At 46.3% G+C, this 24,800-nt stretch overlaps 1 protein-coding gene across 2 annotated transcripts in view; it reads left to right on the plus strand.

The window, feature by feature from the left end:
• Positions 1-15,976: 15,976 nt before the first annotated feature.
• Positions 15,977-24,800, plus strand: part of LOC142564210 (venom metalloproteinase antarease-like TfasMP_A) — a 35,511-nt gene continuing 26,687 nt past the window's right edge. The window contains exons 1-2 of one of the 2 annotated variants that reach the window (XM_075675117.1): positions 15,977-16,134; positions 22,690-22,856. In XM_075675117.1, coding sequence (XP_075531232.1) covers positions 16,086-16,134; positions 22,690-22,856 — 216 coding nt within the window. In that variant the 5' untranslated portion in view covers positions 15,977-16,085. The remainder of the gene's footprint in view (positions 16,135-22,689; positions 22,857-24,800) is intronic. The other variant, XM_075675118.1, reaches the window with a different exon arrangement.

Consider the following 24,800-nt stretch of genomic DNA (forward strand, 5'->3'; position numbering starts at 1 on the left):
AGCGGCGTCCTTCTCTCGACTTGGATAGCGTGCAGCTTCTCCTTTCAGATGAATTGTGCAAGCGGAATAAAAGAAAAATATTTATGAAGCTTCTAAGCCGCAAACACTGGTGGGTACGCCCTAAGCATAGCTAAAACTGGCGCGCGACATTGCTTCACAGAGTTACCAACACGCGGTATAACAGGAAAGCGCCTATTTTGACGGCGCTTTGTTTCGTCACACACATTGCCCCTCCCACATCGCGCCGATCGCTGCGACTCAGCGACGGCGTGACCAACTTGTTGGAATTCAGTCGCGGAGAGCCCACAACGTCGCGGCGGTCGCAAAGCGACGAAATGCGCTGTGTCGCTGACTGAAAATCGCGCCATGTGAAACAGCCTTTAGGCAGTAAAGAGAAAGTTGAATCTACAACCCCTTGTATATGAATGGCCATGGTGCCTGACAGCAGCCTCTAGGTCGTAGTTCCATCCATATCCAAGCTTTGGATACAGTATTGGAATTTCTGACATACCAGACAGCGCGCTCTGTAAGGCCATTCCCTGGAGGAGCATGGAGCGAGCAAAATTTTGTAGTCAATCCGTAATCAAAACTTTGCTAGCTTTTCACTACTGAAGGCAGGTTCATTGTACACAGTGAGTTGAGTGAGTTAGAACTTTATTTAGGTCCTGAGGGGAAAGAAAATCAATCCGGCGGCTCCACCCAGGTCGGGGCAGGTAGACAGAGTCCTTCGGCGAGGGCCCGGGCCCTCTGGACAGCTTTGAGCTGAGTGATGAGCTCTGTGCTTCTGAGCGCTGAGTCCCAGGAAGACTGGTCGTGAAAGTCCGTGCTCGCGTTGGCAGGGCACAGCCAGAGCATGTGTTCGAAGTTGTTGTATTCGTGGCCGCAGTGTGGGAATGCAGTAGGAAGGTCAGGATTGATCCTGCTTAGTGTTGTTGGTGTGATGTATGTCCTAGTCTGCAACTGTCACACTCTGGAAAACATTTAGCTTGAAGAAGGGTAATGACACTGATGGCGTCTTGTTACCCTGCCTTTGTCGCGACCATCTCGGTGCGTCCCTATGAGCAAATCAGAGAAGCTACCGTTTTCCTGACGCTTTCGCCCGCTATCTTTCACTCCTCAATATACAAGTGAACGACTTCAAAGATAACTATCGAACGTTGCGGGATTAGCATGATGTTTGCCACCTCTCTGAACTTTAATTTGTTTTCTTGACATATGTGGTACGACGTACGTACGTCGTTGCTTGCCTTTTTGCTCCTTTCTTGGTCATGTAAAGTACTTGAGAATCTCATTATAGTTGTCATCACCATCAGCTTATTTTTATGTTCACTGCAGGGTGAAGACCACTTCCAGCGATCACTAATTACCCCTGTGTCGCGCTAGCTGACTCCAACTTCCTCCTGCAAATGGACATTTCCTTATTTCGTAACCTAACCTAAATTACTGCCACCCTCGAATGCACTTCCCTTCCCTCGGCAGCCATTCGATTTGGTAACTCTCATTTTCCGCCGGTTATCGGTCCTACCCATTACATGGCCTACACCGCTTCATTCTTTCCTCTTAGTGTCTATAGGATATCGGCTATCCCCGCTTGCTCGCTGATCCGCACCGCTCTCTTCCTGACTCGGCGTCACGACTAACATGTTTCGTTTCATCACTCTTTGCGCTGTCGTTGTTCTTTGGCTTCTTTCTTGACCTCTGTATTTCTGCCCCATCTGTTCGTACAAGTAGAATGCAATAATCGTACGCTTTTCTTTTCAACTAAAGTGGTAAGCTCCCTCTCAGGATTTGGTAATGCCTGCCGTATTCATTCCAACCAATTTTTATTCTTCTGCAAGTTTTCTCCTCGTGATCCGGGTTCTCTGTGAGTAATTGACTTAGATAAAGATATTCCTGCACAGATTCCAGAGGTTGACTGACGATCATTAATTCTTGTGCCCTTGCCAGGCTACCAAAGATTACCTTTCTCTTCTGCATATTAATCTTCAGCACCACTCTTACGCTCTCTCTGTTAAGGTCTTCAATCATTTCTTGTAACTCATCTCCAGTGTTACTGAACAGGACAATGTTATCTGAAAACCGGAGGCTGTTGAGATATTCGCCGTTAATCCTCATTCCTAAGCCTTCCCAATTGAATAGCTTGTATGCCTCTTCCAAACATGCAATGAATAGCATCGGCGAGATTGTGTCTGCTTGTCTGACCATTTTCTTTAAAGGAATCTTTTTTTACTTTTCTTGTGGAGAATTAATGTAGCTGTGTAATTTCTGTTGACTTCTACTAGAACATTTACGTAAGACTCTGCACTACTTGATCAAGCAATGTCTCTGTGACTGCTGGTATCTATATACTGAATCAAATACTTCTTCAGAATCTATGAAATCTATATAGAGAAGCTGATTGTATTCAGCAGATGTTTCGATTACCTGGTTGATGAGATAGATGTGATCCATTATGGAGTATTCCTTCCTGAAGCCAGCCTGTTCTCTTGGTTGACACAAGTCCAGTGTTGCCCTTATTCTATTGGAAATTATCTTGGTGAATATTTTATATAATACTGGAAGTAAGCTAATGGGCCTATATTTTCTCATTTATTTAACGTCTCTCTTTTTATGGAATACATTAATGTTCGCATACTTCCAGTTCTCTAGAACCCTTGAAGTCGTGAGACATTTCGTATAGAGAGTCGCAAGCTTTTCAAGAATGATATCTCCCCCATGTTTGTTTAAATCGACTGTTATTCCATCTTCTCCTCCCAATTTTCCCCATCTCACGTCTTGCAACGCCCTCCTATCTTCACAGCCAATAAAAGAAGGAGGCTCTGTAACCTGTTCAATACTACTCCGAATGGAGGTATCGTGGCTGCTCTGGGTGCTGTGCAGGTTAGTATAAAATTCTTCCGTTACTGTTGCTATATCTTCGAAATTACTGATGATGTTACCCTGCTTATCTTTCAGGACATACATCTTGCCTTTCCTTACGCGAAGTTTTCTGCTCACTGATTTCAAGCTGCTTCCATTTTTTACTGCTTCATCAATCTTTCCAAATTTATACTTTCGAATATTACTTATTTTCTTCTTGTTTATCAGGTTTGACAGCTAAGTGAATTCTGTCCGATCTCTCAAAGGAGACACGCTCATGCTTTGTCCTTTCTTTATTAGGTGCCTTGCTACATGGGAGAAGTAAGCTACTGGTTCCCTCGTTGGAGTCTGGCTTCCTACTTCAATTACTGCTTCTGACATCAGCCTAGCTACGTTTAACCTATTATACCTATGTTATCTATATCTATTACGCCTGTGTTATCTATTTAAACAGGCTCGTTTGCAAACACCAACCTGAATTCGTGAGCTTTTATCCTTACTGCATCTAGACTGGCCTATTTCTTCGTGACAAATTTTGCTCACTCTTCTTTTTTATATTGACAGCAATCTTAGACCACACTCTATGGTCACGGCTATTTACCCGACCTAACAATTCTACATCTTGCATTCTGCTGGGATCGGCCGAAAGTATGAAACCCATTTCATTTCCTGTTTTTCCATTGAAGCTTTTTCGGGCCTACTTTCTGTTACTGCGCTTCCTGAAAAAGGTATGTATTATTCGGAATCTCTTCTTTTCTGCCAATTCTATCGACATGTATCCACTACTATTTTTCGAGTCGATGCTGAAGTTTCGAAATGCTTGCCCCCGCCTTCTTTTTCTCTACTTTTGTGTTGAAGGTATTCATGACTACCTTAAACTCAGTTTGCACCTCGTTCATTCCAAATTGAACAACTTAAACTGATCTCTTTCAATGTCACCATGTATGGAAGTTGGAGCAAAGGATTGCACTGCCTTTATTCTATACCTCCTCTTTTGCTTTATTACGACGACTACAAACTTCTTATTAACGTTGTAGAATTCATCCATGTTGCCCGCTATGTCCTTATGGATTACAAATCCTACTAAATCCTCTTATCTGGAAGACCTCTGTAATAACAAAGTACATGGCCGTTTGTCAGCAATGTATAAGTTTCATCGTCTGGTAACCTCACTAAGGCAAATAATATTGGCACGCGTACTTGTTCATCTTTATAGGGTGACTTCATTTTCACCGCCTAACAAATGTTATCGGTCAGCGGAGGACGCACTTGCATAAATCAGAAGTTCCTCGAATGTTATCGGTGGTTCTATCCACTCTCTGTTGTCACAAAACCCTGTTACTCTGATTGCATGTGTGCGTGACGCGAATTGTGTAGTGCTTTCTTGAAGATACGCGGGCACCAACAATTACTCTGCAACCTTCGATAACTCATGTATAAAAGCCGACCTGCTTGACCCGCTGCTCAAATTTTCGACGATCGTCGATTGTGTTCTTCGTCATCGTTATTCTTTCCGTGTAGCCTGTTTTTGAGGGCACAAGTTCGCCCAACAAAACGCAAGTGTCGTCATTCACAGTTTTGTTGCTTTCTTCATTGTCACTATTACGTGGCATCTGGTGCAGGTGCTGCGTACGTTCATGCACCCAACGCCCCCGAAAGAACGTTATCCGAGCCTGAACCCAGAAGACAGCACCAACTTCGGGACAGATCATCGTCCAAGCCGCCCAACTTTCCCACTGAGCAAGGTGTTCTAACCTAGCAGGTCCTAACGAACAACATTAAGCCAGCAGCTAGAATGAACACAACAGCAACACCATCAACAATAGTGCTTTAGCAAGCCAGGGAGCCACCTACTTTTCTGCGGAGCTTCGTCGGAAGGACCGGAGACCTGCATGGATACATTCGAGAGGGTCTCAGCCTACTCCAAGTGGCACCCTGATGATAAGTTGCGGGACCTCTATTTCTCATTGCAAGACTCTGCCAGGACTTGGTTCGAAATTCAAGAGTCCTCGTTAACAACATGGCACCTGTTCTGCAGCGGGTTCCTGAAGGCTTTGGCAAGCGTCGTCAGGAGAAAAAGGGCCGAACTTCTACTGCAAGCCCGAGCGTAGCTTCCTAACGAGAACGTCGCGGTATTCACGGAAGAGACAACGCTTCTTCCGTCACGCATGCCCGGAAATGTTTGAGGAGATGAAAGTACGTCTTCTCATGCGCGGTGCAAAACAAGAACTCTTCGCCGGAGTGATGCGCGACCCGCCCATGACCGTAGCAGAATTTCTTGCAGAAGCAACGACGATTGAGAAGACGTCAGAATTGCACACCCGGCCATTCAACCGCGGCTCAATGCCACACTCTACGAAAGTTCAAGCCCTGTGCCTCGACGACTGGCGAGAGACAATCAGGCAAGTTGTGCGCGATGAACTCCGGAAGAAGTTCTCGACGTTGCAGTCTGACGTTAATTCAATTACTGACGTACTTCATCGTGAAATCCAGCGGTCATTTGGAGCTCACAAAGCACAGCCGGAATCGCAACAGCCTCGACCTGAAGTGATAAGCTACGCCACCATCGCCCGCCGTTAAAATACCTCTCCGCGCCCACGCCAGGGCTGCGTGACACTGTACTTCCGCCAGCTCGCCCACCGTTGCCCAGTGCAACTACCCAAGGAAGACAGACGTCTAACGCGCTCCTGACCACCGCCCGCTCTACTACCGCTGCGGAGAAGGGGGTCACGTCTGCCACCGATGTACATACCGGGAGATCGGACTGCTAGGCTTCGCCGTTAACGCGCCGAATCCTCAGCTTGGTGAACGGCATCGTGATATTGCTATTGTAGCGAAGAAGACTGGCGCGCCCTATGGACGCATTATCATCATGGTCCCGCCGACGAAGAGGGGTTCGCGCTCTCGGTGTCTGATGCTCGGCTGAGACGGTCGCGTTCCTGACTGCTCAACAAACCGCATTACTTATTTGGTGGAGTTGTGCTTGGTAGTACTTCAACAACCACCTAGAACTACGTAATCGGACACTGCCGGCCATCATTCCTGACGACGCCAGCCAAACGCCTTCGGCATTGCCAGCATTGATTTGTCCTGGCTAAGTGCGTCAACGCGATCCTCTGATCTTGAACGGTTCCGACGAATACTACGTAGAAGATTGGCTCTCGACATATGAGCGGGTGAGTGCCCACAATAAATCGGACGATGCTGCGAAGCTCAGTTACGGGAACTTCTATATCACGGGTGTCACTAGCGTGTGGTACCACAACCACGAATCCGTCCTCAGCACCTGGCCAGATTTCAAGGCGCGCATTACGCAAGTCTTCGGTCGCCCTGAGGTGCGGAAGCTCCGTGCCGAAGAGCGCTTGCGCAGCCGTTCCCAGCAACCCGGTGAAAGCTTCACCAAGTACATAGAAGACGTTGTGAACCCTTGCAAGAGCGTTGATCCACCGATGACCGAGTCTGACAAGATCCGTCACGTAATGAAGGGCATCGAAGACGACGCATTCCAAATGCTCCTCTCGAAAAGCCCGCGGACCGTGGTCGAAGTCGCTGAACTTTTTCAAAGCTGCGACGAACTCAGGAGACAACGTCTACTCACTAGATGTTCTTCGGTCCCCGATATTTCCATTACAAGTTTAGCTGCTGTGACTAATAACGACCATCTGCTCGGCGAATTCAAGGAATTTATACGCTCTGAAGTCGCCCGCCAGCTATCCCTACTCACCGCCGTCACAGGGCCTATGCCGTCCTTTGCTCCTACGTTGCGTCAGATGCTCCAGGAAAAAGCGTCCGAAGCTATTCAGTCCGCTCGTGCAGCGCCACCATTGCCTGCACCTCTAAGCTATGCTGAGGTTGCATGACCACCTCCATCGACTTTTTCAGCACCACCGTTTGCTGCACCGCCACGTCCAATCCCCCCAGTGTACACCACCATATCACCCGCTAGCACGGGACCCTGGCATACACCTGACAATCGCCCCGTGTTTCTTCTGTGGAATCCATGGTCACGTGGCACGGCACTGTCGCCATCGCTTATGGCTTCAAGGTAATGACCAACCTGTCCGTTCCTAGACTTCGCCAGCTTCGTCCTTCTCGCCACCAAATGACTCGCACTTGCCGTTTACGAGCAACGTCATTCCTTGTGCCCGTGATCGTCGCTCGTCATCCCCTTGTCGCCGCTCACTTTCCCCCATGCGGCGGCGTCCGGCCCCATCGGAGCAAAACCAGCTACCGCAGTTCAAGAGGCGAGAACTGCGTTCCAGTCGAACCACAAAAAGCCTCGCTCTCTTCCGACGAACGTAATCGAAGTATCTGTAGGAGTTGTCATACTGGCATTAGTCGACACAGGCGCCGCCGTTTCAGTAGTTACGGAAGAACTTTGCCGCAAGCTTCGAAAAGTAATGATACCCTTATCTGCACTGTCACTCCGGACAGCAAATACCCATATGCATTACCCCTGTTGCCGCATGTACCGCCTGCATCGTCATTCAAGAATACACGTATGCAGTCTAGTTCGCCGTCCTCTCATCCTGTTCATACGACGTCATCTTGGGGTGGGACTTCCTTTCTGATCATCAGGCCATCATCATTGATTGTTCTCGCGCCGAAGTTGAATTTTCTACGCTTCCCGATACCCGTTTACATGACTGTGACGATTTTGGTGACAAACTTGCCGTTACAGAAGACACCACGATCCCTCCGCACACTTCTGTGATTGCGAATGCCTGCTCTACTTTCGCCACTGACACTACTGCCCTGTTTGTCCCATCGGACATTTTTGTTTGCCGACGCTGTTCGCTTCCCTTCGCTGTCCTAACTGTCAGCGGTGGCTGCACGCGACTGCTCGTTTCCAACACTAAGGCCACGCCGCTCGTCTTACGCCGTAGCGAGTGCCTTGGACGTCTTCAGCCTGCAGACTCAGTGACCATCTTTCACGCACCTCTTGACAATACCTGTTCAGACGTGAACTCGTTGACTTATAGCTTGCCTTGTTCCCAGCCTACGCAAGACGTCTTCCATAGCTCAGTAGATGCGCTCCTGAGTCCTATGAAGCGTTCGCAGCTTCTCAGTCTTCTACGGAAATACCAATCTACGTTCGACTTTCAACAAGCCCCGCTAGGCCGTACATCGACTGTATGTCACGAGATCGACATCGGCACCCACGCACCACTGCGCCAGAGGCCATATCCTGTATCACCCGCGGAGCGCCGTGTTATTGAAAATCAAGTAAGCGAAATGGTTGAGCGTGGAGTGGTTCAACCCTGTAATAGTCCCTAGGCGTCACCTGTAGTCCCGGTTAAGAAAAAACATGGCTCAATTCAATTTTGCGTCGGCTACCGCCGTCTTAATAACATAACTCGCAGAGACGTCTACCCTCTACCGCGCATCTACGATGCTCTAGATTGTTTGCAAGGCGCAGAATATTTCTCTTCGCTGGATTTACGCTCAGGCTATTGGCAAGTGCCTATGAATCCTGCTGACCAGCCGAAGACAGCCTTCGTGACCCCAGACGGCCAATATGAATTAAACGTTATGCCGTTTGGGCTTTGCAACGCCCCTGCTTCATTCGTAGGAATGATGGACAATCTCCTTCGTGGGCTAAAATGCAAGACATGCCTATGTTACCTTGACGATGTCGTCGTCTTTTCTCCAGATTTTCCCACACATCTGCACCGTCTCGAACAAGTCCTGCAGTACATCACCGAGGCAGGCCTCCAGCTCAACTTGAAGAAATGTCTCTTCGGAGCCAAGGAGCTAGCAGTACTCGGGCACGTCGTATCGAAAGATGGCATACTGCCTGATGCTTCCAAACTTTGCGCCGTCGCCGAATTCCCGAAGCACACGTCCCTGAAAGAACTTCCGAGCTTTATCGGGCTTTGCTCCTACTTTCGTCGTTTAATCCAAAATTTCGCTTCTATCATTGCTCCATTGACTCGGCAGCTTCGCGGCGACACACGACTTTCTACTTGAGCCACAGCTTGCGACGATGCCTTAGAAACAATGCGGCGTTTGCTCATTTCGCCTTCATACTGCGCCATTTCGACCCCACGGCCCCCACGGAAGTCCACACCGAAGCCAGCGGCATAGCATTTGGTATCGTGCTTGCGCAACGAAAAAGATGGCATGATGAATACGTAGTAGCCTACGCAAGCCAAACACTAACGAAAGCGGAATCCAACTACTCCGCCACCAAAAAAGTGTGCCTGGCTATCATCTAGGCCCTTCGAAAATTCCGACCCTACCTGTACGGCCGCCCCTTCGGCGTCGTTACAGATGTTCGTTATCGACTTTAAAAGATCTGTCTGGCCGCCTTGCGCGATGGGCTCTACGGTTACAAGACTTAAACATACGCGTCATTTGCCGGTCTGGCCGTAAACACACCGTCACGGATGCCCTCCCTCGGTCGCCCACACGAGGTGACATGACTTGCATTTCAGTAATCGAATCGGCGTTTTCGTGGCCTGTTCACGTCAACATGGCTGTGTAGCAACGCAAAGATCCCTGGATTGCGGCACTTGTTGATTGCATTTCTGACACTTCAACAACACGCGCTTCACGCGCTATCCGCCGCCAAGCTTCTCATTTTGAGTTACGGGATGGTGTTTTCTATCGTCGAAGTTACGTTTATGGCCGCAAATGGGTATTAGTCGTCCCCCGTCATATGCGCACCGATGTATGCTCCGCTCTCCTTTCAGACCCGCAATGCGCCCAGGCCGGCCTCTTCAAGACTTACGCCAGTCTTCGCTCCCGCTTTTACTGGCGTGGCTTGTATACTTTTGTGCGAAAGTACATTCGCTCGTGCGCAGCGTGCCAACGACGTAAGCTTCCTGCCCCTCGTCTGTCTGGTCCTTTTCAGCCCATTCCTTGTCCGTCCCGACCATTCCACCACGTCGGCATCAATCTCTAAGGTCCTCTTCCCTGCACATAAGCCCGCAATAGCTGGATAATTGTCGCTGTCGACCACCTCACCCGCTATGCAGAAACTGCGGGACTGCAAACAGCGACAGCCCGCGACATTGCGTCCTTCCTCCTGCATCACTTCATAATGCATCATGGGGCACCACGGGAACTTCTGAGTGACGGAGGGCGTGCGTTTCTTTCCGTAGTTCTTAACGCCCTTCTGACCACGTGCCATACCGTCCATCGCACGACTACAGCTTATCATCCGCAAACGAACGGCATAACAGAACGGTTCAATACCCCGCCATGCCGACGAAGACTGGAAGTCAACTATGCGCCGACGAAAGACGACCTGACGATGTTACGTACTAGCCAGAATTCAACGCGACGCAGCCGTGGTCCGACTCGAAGACATAACTGGAACGGAATAAAAAGCACTACCGACCTCGACGTGCTTCTCGGCGGCCACGAAGTCACCGCGTTTACACACTGGAGTCGACTACTCCGTCATCAACGGATTATTCGCCGCCAAGTTGAAGAAAGTCAGGACTGCATATAATGGCCCTCAAGTTCAGACGGTTTGGTCACTGAAGATTCGACAAACACCAGTTGCAAAGCATTACATAATAACGTAAGGGTGCGCTCGACCACTCTGTTCCTGCGTCGATTATCGTCTACTGAACAAGACCACCAAGAAGGACGTGAACCCCCTTTCACGGATAGTCGACGCATTCGTTCAGCTCTTTAACACTCAATTCTTTTAGTCGGTGGATCTCAAGACGGCTACTGCGAAATAGAAGTCGACGAGAGGGACCGCAAAAACACCGCCTTCATTGCGCCAGACGGCCTCTATAAATTCAAAGTTATGCAATTCGGACTGTGTTCGGTGCCTGCAACGTTAGAGCGCCCGGTGCTTCAGGTTGTCGTATTGCTTTCAAGGTTCCTAATAATGCAATGCTCTAGTTGCATAATCGTGCATCGATCGTATGAGGTATCTTGTACTGACTACATAGACTCTGATATAAGCCTTAAAATGTCCAGAAAGGCCCAGAAAAGCACGCAGGGCGTGTGCGTAGTAAGGCTTTGTCAACTTAAAAATTTCCTTGATGGATTCCTGCTTTGAAGAAGCGCACAGAAGTGTCTTTTGCACGCTTCTTTCGCAAAGGCGAAAACTATCATGTCGCCTGCATAAACGTTGCAAAAGCTATTATTCTCATTTAAAACAACATATCTGGAATTCTTTCAGCCAAAATGTAGTCGATTATATTCAAACAAGTCTACGAAGACGTCATCCTTCGCACGTGGACTGCGCATGAGCCGTCGACAATCAGACAGCACGGTGGTAGCGGTGGAGGGAATGCATATCTAGCGTCCGTATAATTGATATTGCAATAGAAACCAAAGCCTTCTGCGCATACGAAATCAAGTGTATGTCTTCAGCGACCTGCTGCAGTTAGCTCCAGTATCCGCGTTTTTATTGATAGCCTAATTAGTACTGATCAACTTACAAAGATTACTGATCTGTTAACTCCACGGTCGTAATATCAATGCTTGGTTTCTAAAGGACACTTGAACACGTCAGTTTCACTCCTTTGGGACACATTACCAGTTGCTCCTTTTACCGAGCCTAAAAGAAAGAGGGCGATGCCTTTATGAATCCACCGTGGGCTGGTGCTTGCTTGCCACAGCGGCTTTCCTTTAGGCAACCAGCAAACTCACAGTTTCTCCCGAAAGGCGAAACATCGATTGCACTAGTTAATTAGCAGACAGCTATACAAAGTAAGGGCCGTATTTTTATCGACGGTATGGACTTGGAAACATTTGCTTAGTAACTGAATTAACAAGGGTGGTGGCAGCGCGCACATGCAAGCATGATATCACACTCGTTACCGCGGACACTCACTGTCAAATCGCTGGCGTGAGCAAGCACGGAAGCAGCAGCGAGCGAAGGGACTACGCTGTCTACTACTTAAGCGCGTACTGAGCGGTGAGAACGCAGCATGCACAAAATAGTGAGCCTTCTGCAGTGGCGTTCAAGATACGGGCGTTCAAGTACGCAGTTGCTGGCTGAGTAGAAGCCGCCCCTTTCAATACCGCGTAGCCACCCAGCTATCCTCGCTTCCACACGAGAGACTAAGTCGCGATCGACTGTTTCCGTTGCACGCCGTCGCTAGATAAGCCGTTGCAGTAGCTCAATGCCGCAACACCTCCCTCCCTGTCATCCCAAAACGCCCTTTCCCACGACGGAAGACGTGAGGCTTGATCTCCACTTTCCGCCCTCACGCGCGCCAGGCTGAGCCGCGATCGTCGACGGCCCTCGTGTGCTTAATTTCACTCGTACATACAGCATACGGTGCGCAGCGACAGTGTTATCGTCCTTCGACTTTACATGGAATATCACGGCGAAGCCGACAGCGATGGTAAAAAAGCGTCTGGAGTGTCCATATAATTGATATCGCAATAGAACACCTGCGCAAGTGAAAATGCGTGGCAGAGAACTCACACCGATATTTTAGAGCGCCGGTCTTAGGAGCCCATTGCTGCGACGAGCGTCGGCGTCAGTGTTGTTCCTCGAACCGAGCGAACAGGCACAGCGAAAGATGAACGCGAACGCGAAGCGGGAGATGAGACGGGATACGAAGAGAGCGCGATGAGGAAAGCGGGGGAGGAGGATGCAGCGGGATCATGAGGCGGGAAGCGTAGTGCCATGCAAGATGGGCTTTGCGGCGACGATGACTGCGCACATGTGTGCCTATCTTATTTGTCCTTCGTGTAGACAGCATAGTGAAGTATGCCGAACGATGCCATACCAGCTAGCCCCAGTCGAAGCTTTACTGGATAACTACTCGATGGCGCCAGATTAGCGTGCGTTGTCTGTACGGAAACAAAGCATTGTGTGAGCGCAAGTCTGTCTGCTGTGACTGCTGTGAATAGCGCCCATGCGTAAACCAGGCGCTGCCTGTCGTGATACCCCGATTAGCGAAGCAGTTGCGGCACACTTCCCTCACTTCGCAACATACCGTACTAGATAGATTGTCCACGTAAGCCAATATATAGGGAAATTAAAACACGTGTAGAGCTGCGCCTAAATTTTGCATTGCGGAATATCGTAATCGTTGGTTAGTTTTTAACTGAGCACTACAAAGATTTTTTTCCCACGGCAGCTGCATTTCGATGGGGACGAAATACGAAAACACCCCTGTTCTTTGACCACTACACGTTAAAGAACCCCAGGTGGTAGAAATTTTCGGAGTCCTCCACAACGGCGTGCGTCATAATCACAAAGTGGTTTTGGCACGTACAACCCAATAATTTTTTAAAACAGTATTTCCAAATTTCTACGTAAACTTAAGAATACAAAGGCTTGTTTATAATTCAATGCTAATCGCTATATTACTGATCCCACAATACTGGAGAATTCGTTAGAAACCTGCTAACTGTGTTCGGGTGGCTTCATCTGCAGAAAATAGCATAATGGGGAAAAAAACGGAACGCTGACCAAAATGGCGTTGTCGAAAAAATCTGATATGTTTTGGCTTCCACACGGAAGCCGTGTTCACTGAACTGAGAGTAAAGAAAGCTTCAGCCTATTTCCGCGTGAATAATCGCTTCAGACACTTGCATATGTTGGAGGGAGTTTGCCATCGTTTCTGTTAAGCGCGTGTGCTGTTATTTGAATAGTCAGGGATTCCAAATACTGTCGCTTCTTCCACTTTTTTTCTTTGGCGATGACTGAAGCTTCGCTCCAGTTGAAATCGTGTTGCTTAGATTCTGCGTGTTCAGCGATTGCACTGGAAGTGACCTTTCTTTTCTTTTTGACATGGTTAATGCGCTCCTTTAGTCGCGGCTCGAAACTGCGACTTTCACCAACGTAAACGTAAATGCAGTCCGCGCACGGTATCTTATATAGAACGGCAGCAAACGTTCCCTTTCTTAGTATGTCCTTTACGTTGACATGCTCGCTGATGTCGGGAACATGTGGTATAGTGGCGCGACGTTGGCCGGAGGAATCACGTGAGACCCTAGGGCGTGAGTCTCTTTTTTTCTGAAGAAGCAATAAAGCTTTTTGGGTAGCTGCATGCGCCAAGCACGCGTCGTATGCAGGCCAAATCAGAAACCAAGTTTTATGGCTTAACACAAATCCTTCGGGCTCTCTGCAATAATGATAATGCCACGGACCGCTAGTGGCAAACATGGTTCGAAGAAGTGAAGTGAAGTTACCGCCCTGTGTACGGGTCCTTCCTGTGAACTTTGAAAGATAACCGCTGTCTGTCCCGTTCTACCGCCACGTGTAGAAAAGGTAGGCGTCCGGAATCCTCCTCTTCGACAGTGTAAGTTATGGCTTCCTCAATGCTATTGAGGCGACTTGTGAAGGCAGCCAAGGCGTCTTTTTTTATGATGCAAAAGCAATCGTCAACGTAGCGCAAGAAGAGTTCGGGAGGAGGATAAACGGAAGCGAAGGCCCGGCTTTACACGGAACCCATATCCAGATTTGCAGTGGTTACAGAAATTGACGAGCCCATAGGTGTACCATGTACTCGCTTGTGACACCGCAGAAATTGCAGTAAGTATTTTTCAAGCAATATTTCAGTAATCTGGCGTGGTACTGGACTTATACTGCCGTACGTTCACAAATCTTCTCGTCAGCCAATAGGGCAGCTTTGTATGCGCGTTCACTGCACGGGCCGCAGCGACACAAGTGAAAAGGGAAACCACGTCAAATGGCACCATGACTTCATCATCATCCACCGTGAGGTGGCCTACCTTGTCAATGAAGTCCTGTGAGTTGCGAATAAACTTGGGGCCACACGCAATAAGTGCAGCCCACACACGGTGAAGGTAGTTAATTGGGCAGTATGCACAGAGGGGAACGCGTGAAATCCGCAATGGGCCGCATCGGAGTGCTTGACTGGTGGATTTTCGGGAGACCATACAGTGCCAGAGCGTAGTCGTTGTGGCCAAGAAGTGAATAGTAAAGTGACGTGTGTTCCGGCGGCACGAATCGGAAAACGTCTGTTGGTGTTCTTAACTGTCGCATTACCCTTCTCAGCTGGCAAAATCGCAATGTCGTTTTTCCTGCAGAGAGTTTTGATGGCCCATTATGCCGTTAATTTCTGACGAAACGAGATTTGGTCAAACACTTGATTTCATCTGCAGAAAATGATTAGATTTCTTTTTGTCAAATTGTTCATGCTTTCGTCGGGACAACCTAAGGATCCTATGTCTTCGAAACAAAAAATTTAAGTAACCCTTGCTTTGTCTCCTTTTTTTTTGTCCTCTTCTCCCGTTTCCGCCATTTGCAATACAAAGTATGTGGATATCAATTTGAAAAAGTCTTATTTAATCGAGCTGTGCTTAGGAACAACGCCCGGTTCACTATTTCACAGAGACCTGTTGTACTAGCAATGCCCTAAATATGCTACGCGGCAACCACTAAGCTCACATCTAGGGATTTTCAATGTTTTTATTTATTTACCAGGCCTCTCCAAAACTTGCAGCTGCTTTACACGCAAACAAGAAAAATACAATGCAGAATTAGGCAAGTTTTGTTGTTCGTTTAGATAGGTATAACATATACAAACGCCGACCAGCGGAACAACGTTGCAAATGCAGCTTGCAAAGCGTAAAGCTGGAAAGGAAATTGAGACGCATTCTGCTGTGTTTGCAGCCGAATAGATATTACATTGTCAGGACGCAAATGCCACACCTAGGAGACGGTCCATATATTTTTTTATTTGCTATTGTTTCCTGATGACGTTCACTGAGCTTATTCTGTCAAATATGCTTTTACGTACGTCTGAGATGGGGCAACCTCTTTGCGACGGGCTGATACGACGATACGACCATGATACGACCTAGCGGGCACATCTTTTTCCGTCCTTATACCAAAGTGCACGTCATGCCTGAATTATGGAGAGTATACGAGTTAACTAGGCGTCCACAGCTAAATTTAAATGTTTTCTTGCATCAAGACCGCCTGGGTACGGCTTCATTTCTCACTGAAAGAGTTGATGGACGGCTGATGCAACGTGTCTTCTAGACATTTCCCACTAACAGGTGAAACCCATCTCCCTCCTGTCAGCCGCTGAGGTTAACATCACGCCCTCGACAGTGAAAAGGTTTAACTTCAAGGCATACAAGCATATTGATTGATCTAGTACTCCTGGTGTACTTACCGGTACTGCAACTTCCCATGATATACAAGGAGACTCAAGCTTACCATCTTTTTTTGAAGTGCACGGTCTATATAACGGTGTTTCCAAGATTCGCAAACGCACAGTGTTTCAGCTGCACAGGTGTGCATAGCGAGCGAGGACCGCTGCAAAATGCTAGCCCTCATCGTGTTGCTTCGATTGGCAGCATATTCTTACGCTGGTAGGTGTAAAATTGCGCTTTTAATGACCGCACATACTGTTCTGGGGTTTCACTTGCCAGAATCACTATATGATTACGCGCCTCGATGTAGTGGAACACTCCGAATAATTTCAACCACCAGAAATTATTTAGTGCGCCCCTAACGTTTTGTCTTCATAGAAAGGTGGCTGTTGCTATCGGTAACCTCACTCGCGAATTCGTGAGTAGCAGATCAACGCCATAGCCGCTAAGCCACCGAGATGGGTAAGTTCTGCTTTTCAGGCGTCCAAATGAGGGGATTACTATATAATGCTAAAACATATAATTTTATTGTTGCTGCACCTGGCCTATTCAGTGAAACAACGTGTACTGCTCTGTTCGCTAAAATTTAGAAAATAAACAAGCGTACGCTTTGTTCTATTTGATCTCAAGGAACTTACGCCAACAATGGTGACGCAACAGGGCAATTTTATAGCATTGAGAAAATTTCTTGAGGACAGTGGCATTGTTGGGTACTAATAACACATGTACAAGGCACTTATTCATGAGAGTGTTAATAATTTTATGTAAATTAGCTTATGTCGTTCTTGTTACTGTTGCTTAATCAGTTTGATTCACTTAGACTTCATAGGATAACTCAGGCACTTTCCGGTATCTATCTATCTATCTATCTATCTATCTATCTATCTATCTATCTATCTATCTATCTATCTATCTATCTATCTATCTATCTATCTATCTATCTATCTATCTATCTATCTATCTATCTATCTATCTATCTATCTATCTATCTATCTATCTATCTATCAACTATCTATCTATCGATCTATCTATTTATCCATCTATCGATCTATCTATGTCCATCTCTAGCCATTATGGCCGACGCATGCCAACTTGGGTCACTGGCTAGCCCATGATCTAAGGGTTAAAGGATCCGGCTGTTGTGCTGAATGAATCGAGTTCGAACTCAGCCATTGAGGACCTACTTAGGTAACTGGTTGAATGCCACTTGGTGGGCACTGCTCTTCAATGAACCTCTTTCATGCCAACTTGGATCAGGGGCTATGTGCCATTGGTATGTGACGCTCTTATGAATGAACATTTTTATGCCATCTTGGGGGAATGGTTGGTCCGTTTTCTAAGAAGTACACCATCTGGCTGTTCTGCTGAATGAATCGGGTCGAAAAGCAATCATCAGAGCAGGAACTTAGCTAACATGGTGTATGACACTTGATGCGTACTGCTCTTCAACGGACCTCTTTCACACTAACTTGGGTCAATGCCTATGTAACATTGGTATGTGCCGCTCTTAACCAACATTTTTACTCTATTTGGTTCACTGGCTAGTCCATGGTCTAAAGGGTAGAGAAACGGGCTCTTGTGCTGAACGAGTCGGGTTCGAAATTAGCCATCAGAGGACCAACTTCGGTGACTGGGTGTATGCTACGTGGTGTGTACTGGTATTCAACGGACCTCCCTCACGCCAACTTGGGTCAATGGCTGGTCCATGTTCCAAGGGGTACAGCATCAGGCTATAGTGCTGAATGGATCGAGTTCGAAATCAACCATTAGATGACGAACTTAGGTAACTGAGTATACGACGCTTGGGTACTGCTCTTCAACGGACCTCTTTTACGCTCACTTGTGCCAATAGCGAGGCGAAATCGGTATGTGCCGCTTGTAAGGAGAATTTTTACGCCAGTTTGGGCCACTGGCTAGTCCATCTTGCTGCTATGCTCTATGAATCCGGTTTGAAATCAACCATTGAAGGACGAAACCAGGTAACTGGGTGTATGACACTTGTGTAGCGCTGTTCAATGGACATTTTTCACGCCAACATGGATCAATCGCTAGTTGCCATTGGTATTTGCCGTTCTTGAACATTTTTATGGCAATTTGGTGTAATTACTAAGCCATCGTCTAAGGGGTAGAGCATCGGGCTGTTGTGCGGAATGAATTTCGTTCGAAATCAACCATTAGAGGATCGACTTAGGTAACGGGGCGTACGTCATTTGTTGTGTACTGCTCTTCAATGGACCTCTTTGACGCCGACTTGGGTCCATGGTTAGGTGCATGGGTATGTGCCGCTCTTAACGAACATTTTTACACCAATTTGGGTCAGTGGTTAGTCCATCATCTAAGGTGTACACCATCTGGCTGTTGTGCTGAATGAATCAGGTTTAATAATCATAAGAAGACCAACTTAGGTCTCTGAGTGTATGCCACTTGGTGTGTACTGCTCTTCAAACGATCTCTTTCACACCAACTTGGGATCAATGAATAGGTGCCATTGGTATAGGCCGCCCTTAACAAACTTTTTTACGTCAGTTTGGGTCACTGGCTAGTCCATGGTCTGAAGGGCAGAGAATCAGGCTGTTGTGTTGAGTGAATTGGGTTCGAAATCAACCATTAGAGGAACAACTTAGTTAACTGGCTGTATGCCACTTGGCCTGCACTGGTGTTCAACGGAGATCTTTCCCGCCAACTTCGGTCAATGGTTGGTCCATGGTATAAGGGATACAGCATCAGGCTAGTATGTTCAATGAATCGGGTTCGAGATCAAATATTAGAGGACCAACTTAGGTGAACAAGTGTGCCACTTGGTGTGTACTGCTCTTCAACAGAGCTCTTTAAGGCCAAGTTGGTTTAGTGGCTAGGTGTTATTGGCATGTTCCGCTCTTAACGAACATTTTACGCCAACCTGGGTAACACGCTAATCCATGGTCCAAGCCATCAGGCTCTTGGGCTGAATGAATCGGATTCGAAATCAATCATTAGAGACCAACTGAGGAAGCCGGGTGTGTGCTACTTCGTGTTTACTGCTCATCAACAGACCTCTCTCACACTAACATGGGTCAATGGCTTGGTACCATGGGCTATGGGCCACCCTTAACGAACATTTTTACACCAACTTGGCTCACTGGCTATTCCGTGATATAAAGGGTAGTGCATCGGGCTATTGTGGTGAATGAATCTGGTTCAAAATGCACCGCTAGAGAATCAGCGTAGGTAACTAGGTAGATGTCACTTGGTGCGTACAGCTCTTCAACGAATATCTTTCACGCGCACTTGAGTCAATAGCAAGTCCATGGTCTAAGTAATACAGCATGTGGGTCTTCTGCTGAATGAATTTCGTTCGAAATCAACCTTTAGAGAGCCAACTAAGAAAACAGTGTGTACCATTTGTTGTGTAGTGCTCTTCAACGGATCTTTTTCACGCGAACATGGGTAAATGGCTAGGTGCCATTGGTATGTGCCACTCTTGAACATTTCATGCCAATTGGGGCGAATGGCTAGTCCATGGTCTAAGAGGTACAGCATCTGGCAGTTGTGCTGAATAAATCGTGTTCGAAATCAACCATTACAGGACCAACTTATGTAACTGGGTGTGTGCCACTTAACGTGTTCTGCGCTTCAACGGACCTCTTTCACGCCAACTTGTACAATGCCTAGGTACTATTGGTATGAGCCACTTTTAACAAACATTTTTATGCAAACATGGGTCAATGGCTAGTCCATGATTTGGGGGATACAGCTTCGCGCTGTTGCACGGAAAAAATCCTGTTCGAAATGAACCATTAGAGGACCAACTCAGGTAACTGGGTGTGTGCCACTTGTGTGGTGCTCTTCAACGGGCCTCTTTCATGCCAACAAGGGTCAATGACTAGTTGCCATTGGTATGTGGCGCTGTTAACGAACATTTTTACACCAACTTGGATCACTGGCTAGTGCTTGGTCTAAAGCATAGAGCATCGGGCTGTTGTGCTGAATAAGTCGACTTCGAAATCAATTATTAGATGAGCGACGTGGGTAACTGGGTGTATGCCACTTAGTTTGTACTGATGTTCAACGAGCCTTTTTTACGCTAACTTCGGGTACTGGTTTATCCATGGTCTAAGGGGTACATCATCGGACTATAGTGCTGAATGAATCGGGTTCCAAATCAACCATTAGATGACCAACTTAGGTAACTGGGTGTGTGCCACTTGGCGTATAAAGCTCTTCAGCGGACCTCTTTCACACTAACTTGGGAGAATCGCTAGGTGGCATTGGTGTGTGCCGCTCTTCACCCCTTCTGGCATCAAATATTTCTGTTCATTGAAAATGCAGTTTCGCCACAAGTCCTGCATTTCAAGAATCATAAAAAGCCTACAGAAGCAGAAAGGGTTAGGATTTTAGTGAGCGTTCTCGAGTTTACATAATGGGAACTCTATACGAGAACTTCACAGGAAATGTGATAACATGAACTATTTCGTGTCTATCATACATGGGGAGAACCTGTGAAGCCACTTGAAAAATATGCCTGGTGCAAAACATAGTAAAAAAATGAAAGAAGTGAACTCGCTGCATAACTACATACTGACACTGACAGCAAGCGCTCAACTATCTGCCATCTAACTCATTTTACCAAAGCACTTTACACATATTATTCAAACTTGCAGCACAAGTCCAATGAGAAGTGTTTCAAAATGCATGCAATGCATACTAAATTCTAATTATATTCGTCTGCGCTTTTATTTCTGATGCACCATAGCTTAGCGTGCACAATTGTGTGCACAACACATGAAGGGGTTAAGTAACATTTTTGCAACTTTGGTCACTAGCTAATACATGGTCTAAGGGGTAGAATACACGGCTGTTGTGCTGGATGAATCAGGTTCTAAATCAACCTTTAGTGGACCAACTTAAGTAACTGGGTGTGTGCCACTTGGTGTGTACTGCTCTTCAACGGGCCTCTTTCACGCCAACTTTGGTCAATGGCTAGGTGCCAGTGGGGATGGGCTGCTCTCCAACGAACCATATTGAGTCTATACGTAGGTGTCACTATACGTAGGTGTCACAAAGTTTGAGTCTATACGTAGGTGTCACTAGGTATGTTGCCGCTCGTCGATGAACGTTCTACCGCAGGATATCGAGTAGCGTTTGGCGGTTACAAAAGATGCATGGCTGCGGAGACTCTTGAAGAGCGTCTCCTAGGTTGCAGAATTGCCAAGGAGATCCGGTGCGCATTAACGTATTTCTGCGTGAGATATGACTCCATAGAGATAACGAAGTGACTCATAAACAGGAAAATAGTCACAAGTAAGGCATATACTCAATATTTATTCCTGCCCATATCTCGAGTTTTGGGGGCATTTTGAAGATTCCATGGTGGTCAAAATTAACCTGGAGATCTCCACTATGGCGTCCCTCATATTGAAATCGTGGTTTTGGCACGTAAAACCTCACATTTAAATTCAATTTAAGGTTCGCTCCTGGTATCATTTCAACAAATATGTTGTCGACCATGTCTCGTTTAGCGCCGACACTTGGTTGACACTTTTTTATCCTTATAATTTTTATTGTGCATGCAGAGATATCCACAAATTATATAGAGCAACTTGAAGACTTGATACTTGAAGTACTTAAACATGTTTCCCAGGTTTCTTCTTGCACTACGCAGTGTGTTTCAGTGAGAAATCAATAGTCTTGTATGTAGTTGTATTAATTAGTTGTATTTATCGGTCTTATACCTGTTTCTTTTGTGTGTTTCCATTGCGCAGGGCTGTTATTCAGATATCTTGTATTTAATTTTATCTTTATTGTATTCAAGCTTCTTGAAGTTTCAAAAATGTTTGTGTTGCGTTTTCTAGAACAGATATTGATTCAAACTGTTCGTAACTCTGCTTTACCTGGACGCTTTCATTTTCTAGTCTGTATATGTTACTGTAATGCACCCCATGTGTAGTGTTCCTTCTCTTTTTTAACGATGTGCCGTTACCGCTCCGAAATTTATCGGACAGCTGCAAAATAGTCCACCTGTTCTAAAACAGCTTTTTTCGCTGTCCTTCGATCTGTATGTAAACAGAATAAGAATTGGATTTGATGATTGCATTTGGTTGGAGTCGTTGAGCAGTGTACATCCGGAGGCAATGGCTTACATTCAAATTATTCTGTGCGTCCTACATGTTTACTTCCCTTTTTCCCATTGTGTACGTTGTTATAATTACCCCGCTTAGAACACTATGACCACTGAGGGAAACAGTCACGCTGGGGATAATAGTGCTAGTGTTTTGTGAGGTGCCAACAAAGCGCAAAACGTGCTTTCTGTACTTACACCATGGTGCCCCTCACATTATAAAAGTAAATTTTATGTGTTCTTGTTACCAATCCTTCATACAAAATTTATTGCTGTCTTGAAAGCCGACAAGAACAGTTGCCAGCGTGTCATTACATCTAACCTATTAACAAGTAGATTACTTAAAATACTCGAGTACTTGTCGTAGTAGCTTATTGATGCGGTGTTGCGCTGCTAAACTCTAGGCAGACAGTTTGATTGCGACTGCGACTATCGTATTTCGAAGGAAGCACAGTGCGAAAACGCTCTGTGCACTTAGATTTGCGTGCACGTTAAAGAACCCCAAGTGATCAAAATCAATCCAGAGTGCCCCGCTAGGGCATGCCTCATAATCAGATTGTTGTTTCGGCACGTGAAACCTACGAATTATTAAACATATCTAAATAATTTTTGTTCTAATCATCAAAGTACGATATCTTAGGTGACTCACTGGTGTTTTCATCATTTTATTCGAACAGAAAAGGAATTATTTGTCTACCCTACTATATTGGAAGGGCGGACAACTGAGAAACATTTAGTAATCAGGCTCACTGAAGACATCACACTTAATCTCAAAAAAAGCTCGGTTCTCGCAGAGACACTCTTGTTTGCTACCAACAGCAAAGAGAGCACCCAGCTGGAAGCAGTAAGTGCGAGGTGTTTTTACTGGATGAGTTTATTATTTGGATGACACTTTTCTGACTTAGATGGCGCATTGAGATAAAAAAGTGATGTACGTATAATGCAAAATAATCGCGTGATAATTATGAGATCTGGTATGTAAAGATACTGGAAGATATCTATAGCGGCTCCACAGCCACCGTAGTCCTCCACAAAGAAAGCAACAAAATCCCTATAAAGAAAGGCGTCAGACAGGGAGATACGATATCTCCAATGCTATTCACAGCATGTTTACAGGAGGTATTCAGAGGCCTGGAGTGGGAAGAATTGGGGATAAAAGTTGATGGAGAATACCTTAGCAACTTGCGATTCGCTGATGATATTGCCTTGCTTAGTAACTCAGGAGACCAATTGCAATGCATGCTCACTGACCTGGAGAGGCAAAGCAGAAGGGTGGGTCTGAAAATTAATCTGCAGAAAACTAAAGTAATGTTTAACAGGCTCGGAAGAGAACAGCAGTTTACGATAGGTAGCGAAGCACTGGAAGGAGTAAGGGACTACATCTACTTAGGGCAGGTAGTGACCACGGATCCGGATCATGAGACTGAAATAACCAGAAGAATAAGAATGGGCTGGGGTGCGTTTGGGAGGCATTCTCAAATCATGAACAGCAGGTTGCCACTATCCCTCAAAAGGAAAGTGTATAACAGCTGTGTGTTACCAGTACTCACATATGGGGCAGAAACCTGGAGACTTACGAAAAGGGTTCTGCTGAAATTGAGGACGACGCAACGAGCTATGGAAAGAAGAATGATGGGTGTGACGTTAAGGGATAAGAAAAGAGCAGATTGGGTGAGGCAACAAACGCGGGTAAACGACATCTTAGTTGAAATCAAGAAAAAGAAATGGGCATGGGCCGGACATGTAATGAGGAGGGAAGATAACCGATGGTCACTAAGGGTTACGGACTAGATTCCAAGGGAAGGGATGCGTAGCAGGGGGCGGCAGAAAGTTAGGTGGGCGGATGACATTAACACGTTTGCAGGGACAACATGGCCACAATTAGTACATGACCGGGGTAGTTGGAGAAGTATGGGAGAGGCCTTTGCCCTGCAGTGGGCGTAACTAGGCTGATGATGATGATGATGATGATGAATTATGAGATGATTAATTGACATGACCCAATGGTGATGTAATTCTGTTCTACAAATATTGAGCGCACAATTCAGAATACGAGCATTGATGGGCACCTACAGTTTTTCATCTGTGTCGCTCCTATATCGAGAAATGAGTGGTCTCCTATTGATTTTGTTGCGTCGAAAAGCAGTGAGCTGGAAACAGCATTTGTTCTTAGTAGTAACGCACTTCAAATTGTTTCGAAGAAGTGGGTTGTTTTCTTTAACAGCTCAGCACCTCGCGAAAAGAGTGATGTTACTTCTTTTTGATAGCGTCAAAGATTGTTTAAGGATTACTTCACATAAACTTAGAAAAAGGGTTTTTGTCTATATAAGTTGTTCGAAGCCTGCTTTCAATTAAAAAAGTAGGAAATGCGCAATGGTTTTCTCATGAGCACACGCTCTTGTGAAGCTTAATTGCACATAAAATCAGCAGAAACGTTTCCGTAGTGGGAAACACAATAAGTCAATACCAATCAATATGTCAGTAGACAGACAGTTTTCACTTACCTGATTCCGAAAGGAATTGGGTTTGAAACTAAGTTTGGGATATTGAACGGCCGCGAGTTCTGATTGATGGATTGCACAGAGAGCATCAATTGAGCATCGAATATTAGGCTATCGCTATGCACGTCCAATTTTACCCTGCTAATCTGCAGCACTACTGTGTGTTTTGGTCATGGTGGCATGATAAGTTTCGATAGCATTTTAGTGCCCGCCGATAGAAAAGAGACGAAGGTACCGTGATGCACATGATGGTGTGCACCATGGCGTATGCGTCTCTATTTGGTCCT

This window comes from Dermacentor variabilis, chromosome 11 (assembly GCF_050947875.1).
Source record: "Dermacentor variabilis isolate Ectoservices chromosome 11, ASM5094787v1, whole genome shotgun sequence".
Classification (NCBI taxonomy): Eukaryota; Metazoa; Arthropoda; class Arachnida; order Ixodida; family Ixodidae; genus Dermacentor; species Dermacentor variabilis.